Source organism: Neolamprologus multifasciatus, chromosome 1, assembly GCF_963576455.1.
Source record: "Neolamprologus multifasciatus chromosome 1, fNeoMul1.2, whole genome shotgun sequence".
In the NCBI taxonomy this organism is placed as follows: Eukaryota; Metazoa; Chordata; class Actinopteri; order Cichliformes; family Cichlidae; genus Neolamprologus; species Neolamprologus multifasciatus.
Genome location: NC_140439.1, coordinates 38,874,036 through 38,883,903, shown reverse-complemented (window position 1 = coordinate 38,883,903; position 9,868 = coordinate 38,874,036). Strand labels below are relative to the sequence as shown.

The 9,868-nt window shown below is 47.9% G+C and overlaps 1 protein-coding gene across 3 annotated transcripts in view; it reads left to right on the top strand.

Moving 5' to 3' along the window:
* sh3gl3a (SH3-domain GRB2-like 3a) overlaps window positions 1-9,496 on the top strand; it is a 28,156-nt gene extending 18,660 nt beyond the window's left edge. The window contains exons 2-11 of one of the 3 annotated variants that reach the window (XM_085160745.1): window positions 3-71; window positions 180-252; window positions 344-487; window positions 1,230-1,363; window positions 1,834-1,992; window positions 2,080-2,183; window positions 2,629-2,744; window positions 2,820-2,852; window positions 3,303-3,368; window positions 5,697-9,496. In XM_085160745.1, the coding sequence (XP_085016871.1) occupies window positions 3-71; window positions 180-252; window positions 344-487; window positions 1,230-1,363; window positions 1,834-1,992; window positions 2,080-2,183; window positions 2,629-2,744; window positions 2,820-2,852; window positions 3,303-3,368; window positions 5,697-5,899 (1,101 nt within the window). In that variant the 3' untranslated portion in view covers window positions 5,900-9,496. The remainder of the gene's footprint in view (window positions 1-2; window positions 72-179; window positions 253-343; window positions 488-1,229; window positions 1,364-1,833; window positions 1,993-2,079; window positions 2,184-2,628; window positions 2,745-2,819; window positions 2,853-3,302; window positions 3,369-5,696) is intronic. The other 2 variants (XM_085160755.1, XM_085160763.1) reach the window with 2 other exon arrangements.
* Window positions 9,497-9,868: the final 372 nt, after the last annotated feature.

The window sequence follows — 9,868 nt, the reverse complement described above, 5'->3', positions numbered from 1 at the left end:
AGCTCCTCAGTGAGAAGATCAGCGGGGCGGAGGGGACGAAGCTGGAGGAAGACTTCTTAGAGATGGAGCGGGTGAGAAACACTCGGGGCGTCCGCTTTATTTAACTCGCCGTTAAAACGTTTGTCAGCTTTAGGAATTGTAAGATTTAATCCTGACATTTAACTGCAACCTTTTTTCAGAAAATCGAGGTGACCAGCAAGTCGGTGCTCGACCTCCTGTCCAAAACAACAGAGTACCTCCAGCCTAACCCAGGTGCCAAACACCTCCATGTTTGCTGTTCTTTGAGCTTTCTGTGCTACAAACTCAAACCGGCGTGCGTTTGATTCTTTGTTTTCCTCGCCAGCGTCTCGAGCCAAGCTGAACATGCTGAACACGATGTCCAAGATCCGAGGGCAGGTGAAGACCACCGGCTACCCCCAGACCGAAGGCCTGCTGGGCGACTGCATGCTGCGCTACGGACAGGAACTGGGAGAGGACTCTTTGTTTGGTACCAGCTCTCAGACGCCTCTAACAGCTGCACAGAGGCCGTTACAGGCGGAGCGCAAACCCTGCACTGGCGCCGAGGCGTGAGCACGGTTATCTTTGGCCTGCACAGACTCACAGAGTTACAGCTTTAGTCCTTTAATGCAACATTTAACATGGACGCAGCTGCTTAATACAAGACGCATGCAGAGGGTCGGTGTTACAGTGATGCAGCAGTGTTCAAAGATGCTCCGTAATAAAATCTGCACAGTGCACCACAAGTTTAAAAGCATCAATGTTGTAAATGCTGCTTTGCCTCCTTCATGAACGCAGCTGCTCACGTGAGGCGTCAGCGGCACGCCGGACCTCGGTCTGCAGAACGCTGCATGTCAGACAAAAACCTGCAGGAGGTTACAGTGCACAGTCATACAAGGCAGAAGTGTCGTTTGTAATAATGGCCAGCAGGGGGCGTGGCCTCAGGTATGATTGCAGCCTGACGTTCATTTTAAAATTCTGGCCGTCAGAGTTGGAAAGCAGCCGAGTCTGAAACCAAGTCACCGGCCAATGAGAGTGCAGTGTGCGTCCTTTAGCTCGTCACTCGTTGTGAGGTCAGGATGCAAAGAACTACAGATTTCCTCCCTCGTCGTATCTCTGTGTTTGCCACCTCTGTGCTGCTGTTGGTCGGCTGCGTGTATCAGTTTGTACCTTGTAGATGATTTTATTGAGATCGCTGTGATAACAAGTCGGCGTCTCTCTCTGTCCTGCAGGATGCGCTCTGGTGGATGTGGGTGAGGCCATGAGGCAGATGGCAGACGTGAAGGACTCTCTGGACATAAACGTCAAACAAAACTTTATTGACCCCCTGCAAAGTCTACAGGACAAGGACCTCAAAGAGATCACGGTAAAGACAGACGAGAGGCTACTAGGTCCTCTGACCGCCGGCGCCGTTTGCAGCGCAGCAGAAACACGTTGAAATTTCTGCAGCGAATTTGCAAACTGTTTGAAATCTGCCTGTCGGGGCTGCACGCACAGATCATCCTGCCTGCACTTTACTGCGCGAGATGCTGCGCAGTAAACCGAGCTAATGCTAGCTGCTAACCCTCTGACCTGCACCTGGACTCTCAGGTGTGTGGGTGGCCATGCTTCTGATCGTGAATCTCACTCTTACACTCGAGTTTCCTCAGTAAACTCGCCTCTGATCCGCTGATCGTGGCGTTTAGCCTCACGTGACCTCCACCTGCACACACCTGATCACTTCGCCTCCACATGAGCCACGAATCAGTTCCGTAAATCTTCACGATGGTTTTAAATGTTTTTGTAAAGAAACACACGGTGTGACGTTTGCGTGTCGACGTGTTTCTGTGTTCGCAGCATCACCTGAAGAAGCTGGAGGGCCGCAGACTAGACTTTGACTACAAGAAGAAGCGTCAGGGGAAGATCGCCGACGAGGAGATCCGGCAGGCGGTGGAGAAGTTCGACGAAAGCAAAGAGCTGGCTGAGAGGAGCATGTTCAACTTCCTGGAGAATGACGTAAGAGACGCGAAGACGCGGGTAACGGGGAGGGTTTCACACGTGAGACGTTATCGATTAACGTGTGTGTGTGTGCGTGGCCACCAGGTGGAGCAGGTGAACCAGCTGTCAGCACTGATCAGGGCGGCGTTGGAGTACCACCAGCAGTCGTGTGAGATCCTGGAGGAGCTCAGCGGGAAACTGCAGAAGAGGTAAGAGAGCCGCTTCTCCTGCGATCAGGGTTCGTGTCTGCGTGGCGTTCGCGGCGCTCGTGAACAGCAGGTCTGTCAGCAGCGTTTTTAAAGCGGGAGCTCACTGAGTTTGTCACTGAAGGTGTTTTTCACACTTCAGGTTCTGTTCTTGATGAAAGCGTCTGGATTTGGCCGCCGCTCGCTGTCGGCAGCTTGTGCAGACATCAGAAGTTTTATCCTCCTGAAATGTCAGAGGCTGTTACTCCATGTTTCCATCAGTAAAGGCTAAAAACACTTTGGTCCTCGTTAAACAGCCGCTCAGTGAGGTAGAGGTAGCGAGTAAGAGCGAGATCTGAGATCTGAGGTTTAAAATGTGGCCCGTTTCCTCTCGGAGCGTCCGGTCTGCCGCCGGAGAGGAAATGTCGGCTTTGATTCGAGTCGCCTCCCCCTCTCTCTCCTCCTCCAGGATATCCTCGGCCAGCAGCCGGCCCAAGAGAGACTTCAAACCAAAGTCGATCAGGAGCAGCATCGAGGCGCTCGACAGCAACGGCCTGTCCTACAGCTCCTCGCTCAAGTCCACGGGTACGCCGTCCGTCTGTGCGTCTGTTTGTTTCCATCGTTGCTTTGAGTCACACTGTTCTTCTTCTGCTGTTATAGATACGCAGATCAGCCGCACACCGAACGGGAAAAGTAGGTATTCCTTTATGTAGCCCCTCCCCCCCGAACACACACACACATCATGTTCATCGTGTGGGAGTGTTTCCATTTTACAAACTGACAGTGAACGTCTCACCTGTTTCCTGCTGCACACAGATGAAAACTCGAGCTGTGACGTTTAGTCGTCAGCTGTAGTTTGAGTGACGCCTTGAGTGTGTCGCGCTGACAGGTCAGAGTTCACAGGAAGTTTCTCTTCATTTATGTTTAATTTAAAAACTGAGCTCAGCTGCACGTGGTCACCTTAAACTCTGTGACGAGCTCAGACAGATGAAGTGAGGACTGAGTGAAGCTTTTCCTGCAGCTGTTGTTGAAACGCTGCTGCCCCCTGCTGGTGGCAGTCTGACACCACAGCGCTGCTCTGCTCCTCTCATTGTTTTTGTTTTGTGCTCATCTCATCTCCATCTGTCTCCACATGTCATCCAGCTGATCACATACCATCTGTGCAGCCGTCATGGCCCGACACCCCCGCTACCAACGGCAACGCTCACCGTGAGTAACGCACACCGACGCCGTCACACATCTGCCCGCATCTGTGAGCGGCAGTTTTTGATATCCAGCAAAACTACAGTAAATTTTCAGCTGATCAAACATGAGATGTGGCTGAATTTTGTTCTTTTTCACCTCGTGATCTTCGTCTGTCGGTGTTGTCACGGAGCAAACGTCACCCACTGGATGTCTTCTTACCGTCTTTGTCTGGATGAATGACCTGCTCTTTAACCCTGTTTCAGACAAAGCTGGGATATAAAATTTTAAAATATGAAACTATTTGCAAATAATGAATTTTAAATCTTATTTTAAAGACAAAATTCCAAAAATGGCAGATCAGAGGCTGAAACTGAGATTTGATTGTTTCTGTTCGTCCATTTAGGAAAAAATAATTGATCCAGAGACGAGCCCCAGAGTCAGCTCTCGACCCCATGGAGGGGTCTGTGTGCTGCTGGGGGGGTCTGTGAACAAGACCCCTCCAGCAGAGGACACAGCAACCTCGCTCAGACCTGGTGTACAGGGCCTGGAGCCGGGGCTGAGGGAGGGGCTGCCGGGTACTAGGAAGGAAGGAGGAATTATACTACGAAGGAGGGAAGGAATTAGGAAGAATAGAGGAAGGAGGGAAGGAATTAGGAACAATGAACAGAAGGAAGGAATTAGGAAGAGTGAATGAAGGAGGGAATTAGGAAGAGTGAATGAAGGAGGGAAGGAATTAGGGAGAATGAATGAAGGAGGGAAGGAATTAGGAAGAATAGAGGAAGGAGGGAAGGAATTAGGAACAATGAACAGAAGGAAGGAATTAGGAAGAGTGAATGAAGGAGGGAATTAGGAAGAGTGAATGAAGGAGGGAAGGAATTAGGAAGAGTGAATGAAGGAGGGAAGGAATTAGGGAGAATGAACGAAGGAGGGAAGGAATTAAGAACAATGAACAGAAGGAAGGAATTAGGAAGAGTGAATAAAGGAGGGAAGGAATTAGGAACAATGAACAGAAGGAAGGAATTAGGAAGAGTGAATGAAGGAGGGAAGGAATTAGGAAGCGTGAATGAAGGAGGGAAGGAATTAGGAACAATGAACAGAAGGAAGGAATTAGGAAGAGTGAATGAAGGAGGGAAGGAATTAGGGAGAATGAACGAAGGAGGGAAGGAATTAAGAACAATGAACAGAAGGAAGGAATTAGGAAGAGTGAATAAAGGAGGGAAGGAATTAGGAACAATGAACAGAAGGAAGGAATTAGGAAGAGTGAATGAAGGAGGGAAGGAATTAGGGAGAATGAACGAAGGAGGGAAGGAATTAAGAACAATGAACAGAAGGAAGGAATTAGGAAGAGTGAATAAAGGAGGGAAGGAATTAGGAACAATGAACAGAAGGAAGGAATTAGGAAGAGTGAATGAAGGAGGGAAGGAATTAGGAACAATGAACAGAAGGAAGGAATTAGGAAGAGTGAATGAAGGAGGGAAGGAATTAGGAAGCGTGAATGAAGGAGGGAAGGAATTAGGGAGAATGAACGAAGGAGGGAAGGAATTAGGAACAATGAACAGAAGGAAGGAATTAGGAAGAGTGAATGAAGGAGGGAAGGAATTAGGAACAATGAACAGAAGGAAGGAATTAGGAAGAGTGAATGAAGGAGGGAAGGAATTAGGAACAATGAACAGAAGGAAGGAATTAGGAAGAGTGAATGAAGGAGGGAAGGAATTAGGAAGCGTGAATGAAGGAGGGAAGGAATTAGGAACAATGAACAGAAGGAAGGAATTAGGAAGAGTGAATGAAGGAGGGAAGGAATTAGGAAGAGTGAATGAAGGAGGGAAGGAATTAGGAACAATGAACAGAAGGAAGGAATTAGGAAGAGTGAATGAAGGAGGGAAGGAATTAGGAACAATGAACAGAAGGAAGGAATTAGGAAGAGTGAATGAAGGAGGGAAGGAATTAGGAACAATGAACAGAAGGAAGGAATTAGGAAGAGTGAATGAAGGAGGGAAGGAATTAGGAACAATGAACAGAAGGAAGGAATTAGGAAGAGTGAATGAAGGAGGGAAGGAATTAGGAACAATGAACAGAAGGAAGGAATTAGGAAGAGTGAATGAAGGAGGGAAGGAATTAGGAAGCGTGAATGAAGGAGGGAAGGAATTAGGGAGAATGAACGAAGGAGGGAAGGAATTAGGAACAATGAACAGAAGGAAGGAATTAGGAAGAGTGAATGAAGGAGGGAATGAAATAGGAAGAAGGAAAGAGACTCGCGGTAAATCCGAGCGTTGTGCTTTCATTTCGCCGCTGCGTCTCGAGCCCCGTCCGTCCATCAGAGGTTTTTAAATAAAGTTTTTTGTTTGTCTGCAGAGCCGGAGGTTTTGGATCAGCCCTGCTGTCGCTCCCTCTACGACTTTGAGCCGGAGAACGAGGGCGAGCTGGGCTTCAAAGAAGGCGACATCATCATCCTCACCAACCAGATCGACGAGAACTGGTACGAGGGCATGATCAGCGGCGAGTCCGGCTTCTTCCCCATCAACTACGTGGAGGTCATCGTCCCCCTGCCTCAGTGAAGAGCGCCACCGCCGGGCCGCCGCAGACTCTCCTCGGGCGCGAGCGTGCGGCGGGCTCTGTTTCGGACCACAGACGCGGAGGTTTTGTCCCGGCCGACTTCAGATTAAACGTCTCCTTTACTTTTGTCGTCTGTTGATATTTAAGAACCTGAACGGAAACCCGAGCCTTTAACGGGGCACTCGGCCTCGCCGCTCCGCCCACCGTCCAGCGCCGCCGCCTGTGCCGGGTATCCCGACGCCTCCGTCTGACCACTACGAACATTCCCTCACTTTATGGTCACGCTAGTTCTGCTAAAAGTCACCTTTCAATGTTTCCTGGTTGTGTTGCAAATCAGAATCAGACAGGAAGTGAGCTCCACATTCCCACAATCCAAGGATGGAGGTGCTTTTATTTTGAAATGGAGCTCGGCGAGGTCGTGGTTTTAATGTGAGAGACGTGAGCGGCTGGAGTTTGGTCTGTGTGACGATCCAGATCCAGATCTCATCCAGTTCATCCTGACTTCACTTTGTTTCTTTACTTTTGTGGTTTCGTTTCTGTCCTGAGTCACAGCTTCACGCAGAGACGGCGACGTGGACAGCAGGAGACGTTTGAATGGTTCCAGAAACACGAGCAGTCGGGCGATCAGTCGTGTTTACCTTTTGGAGCCACGGCACCAAAACCATAGTGACCGTTTCTCCCCGCTGTGACTCCTCCTGCCGCCTGCTCGCCTCACTCTGCGTTCTGTGATGGGGTTTGGTGGCGGTCACGTGCCGGTCACGTGCCACGCCCTCAGATCTCAGCGGTTAGCACAGGCGTCACCCTAACGGACAGAAACGGTGACCCAAGCTCCAAAAACCCAAACTTAACCTTCTGTAAGTCAAATGTGAAGCTGAATGTTTGATCTGTGTTGTTTTCTCCACTGGATTTTATTCCTCTGTTATCCTGCTGCCCCCTCGGTCTGTGTTTAAACCGCCTTCACGTTCGCCCGCCGGACGCGTGCACGGCGTCGCTCTGAATGTGTCTCTCTGTGTTTACGTGCTCTGACGGTCCGTTCTCAGGATCGGGGACGCCGCCTTGCCCGACAGCCTGAAGGTGATGTTCGAGCTGTCGTCTGCACTGAAGCTTCTTAGCCTCCACGTCGCACCTTCCTCCTCCTCTTCAGCACTTTGAGTTTTTCACACAATCACAGTCAGATAACCACAGATCTGTTTCTCATCTTCAACCTGAAGGAGTCTGTGAAACTCGTCCAGCTCCTGTTATAGTGGACGAGGCTTTTAACCAGCTGCCGTCTGTTTAGAGTCACCAAATAAGAAGGAAACCAACAAACGCCGTCCTCTCTTTGGCTTTTTATTTAGTTTCACACTTATTTTATCATATTTTTGTAAGAAAGCTCCTGTTTTTATTTCCCATCACTGTAAATCAGCCCCGTGTGCACCGCTTTACAGGACGTGTGTGATGATGATGATGGTGGCGTTGTCTGTGACACGTGACTTAGCCCGAGAACAGCAACGTTTAAAAACTTTGCATCATTAAAGTCCAACGACACGTGATTGACGAGAGAAACAAAAAAGGTTTTTTAAACGACCACTCGGTGACATTTATGGAAACATCGCGTTGCTGCTTTAGGGTTAGAAGTGTGAGCTGTGCAGAAGTCACATGACTCTGTTAATTGCGGCCTTATTTGTCGAGGCGAGTCAGATCATCATCATGATCATGATCATCATGAACTGAAGCTTAGCTGTGAGTCGGCTGGAGTTAAAGTTCACCTTCAGGTCGGACGATTACGCGTGATTTATTACGTCTCGATTTTCGGTGTCAGACGCTCTGATCAGAGGTCAACAGTCACAGCAGAGCAGGTTTATTTCCACATCGAGGGATCTGGCTGTCGTCTGACGATCGCGTCGCTTCTGTTAGTTCATCTGTTTCAGGTCAAATCAGCAGGTGAGTGAACGTGAGGAGGAAAACTGTATGAGCTGCGATTTTAGGCTTTTAATTTGAAAGTTAAACAGGAAGTAAAATAAGTAAAATTTATTTATATAGCGCTTTTCACAGATAAAAATCACAAAGTGCTTTACAACACAGGAAATGGGAATAAAAACAATATAACAGTAAATAAAACAATAAAACTATAAAAACAGCAGAAGAAGAAATTAATCAACAGGAAGTGAGCCCAGTAAAACCTGCTTATTCTTTACTCCAGCACAGAGGAGCGTTTGACCACCTCAGACTTTCCACCTGTTTTTGATTTTATTGTAGTTTTTTACTGTAGTCCAATCACAGACTGACGCTCGGCTGCGTCGTGTGTGGATCGACCAGCTGTGTTGGATTCTTACTGTTAGCTTAGATGAATGAGGATTTTTTTTATTTACAGTTAATTGTGAGCTTAGTCAACTCCGTCCAGGGGGGGGCCTTTCCAGCTTCTTATCGCCCGGACCTCTCTACACACTTCTCCCCACGCCTCCATCACTGTGGCTGTGTCCCAATTCAGGGTCTGCAGCCTCAACGATCCTCAGGGGCCGCGTACTCAAAGACCGCTAAGGCCGGAAGTGCGAGGCTTGTGAAATGGGACGGTCTAGCCTCCGTCGCGCTGCCCAGGTTGCCTAGCAACCATGATACTAACAGCTGGAAACGTTTCATACAGCTTTGTTTGACAGAAATGAAGGAGAAAATCTTTTGTTCATTTGTTTGTTTCTACATGAGCTTTGATCATTCTCTGATTAAGCTCAGCTATTGAACGGCGTATATTTTAAAGTAAAGGCTTTAAAACCAAGTTAGTACAAACGTCACTAATGTCACATGACTTTGCCGACATGTGGCCAACAGTCATGTTTTAATGTTCTTCGTTATTAAACATTTGCACATAAATAAGTGACATAATATTCAGTACTTAAAGTTTACTCTTCGGGCGCCCCTCATCTGCCGTTTTTTTTTTTTTTTCGGCAAAATTATCCACACCCACCGCCGCGCTATGCATTCTGGGATATGTTGGGCCACGAAGTCTACACCGCCACGTCCTTAAAATTCAGGGAAATGAAGGACGCATTTGAGGGCCGCATTTCAAGCAGCCTTCGAATTGGAACAGCCTTCGTCGTGTCGCTGTGACGTAATCGGCCTTAAAATGCGGCCTTTAAGGCTGCAGACGCTGAATTGGGACACAGCCTATAAAGGGGGGAGGGTCATTAGCTCCATCATATTTCACTTGTCCCCTCTGACATCCTGGCACCGCCCCTCCACTGCAGCAGGCCAGAGACCACACCCCTGCCACAGAGACCACACCCCTGCCACGGGAGTTTTTTTTAAATGCATTTATCATAAAAACACCCGGATGTTTGGTTTTGTTTACAGGCTTCAGACTGAGCCCACGATGGGCCTTCCTCACACTCCCGCGGTGAGAATAACTGACTCTTTGATACACTAAAGTAAACGCTCTCTCCACGCCGCGCCTCCGTTTGCTTTTGCAGTCTCAGTGTTCAGTCTGCAAACCTCTTCCCTGCACAGGAAACGTCACACTTCTGTGTTTTAGTTTTTCAGTAGCATAATTTATGTAAAAGGTGTTTTATAGATGTTGTAAATGAATATATTCCAAAAATATATTGCGTAAATAAATGACGAGTAAATATCGAGGCAGCGTTCGTGTGTTTTCTTTCTTTGTTCTGTCTGTACACACAGAATTATGTCAACATCAGGTTTAAACTTTACATCCAAATATGACTCAATCAGAATATTTGTAAGAAACACAGTCGGACCTGTTCACGTAGGATTAGTGTGTCCGCCATGACAGCGTGCGTTTAGCAGCTTAATGCATTTTATTTATTTTCTGTAGTTCATATTTATTTTTATCCATTTCTGTGTTTTGTGCAGGACTTTGGTCAGCATGACATATTTGATAAATGTGCACAGACTTCTAATCTAAACTGATAATTACAGGACAGTCTGAGCAGTTCCACAGCTTTTAAATGCAGTTTCACTGTCCCGTCCCTCATCACAGT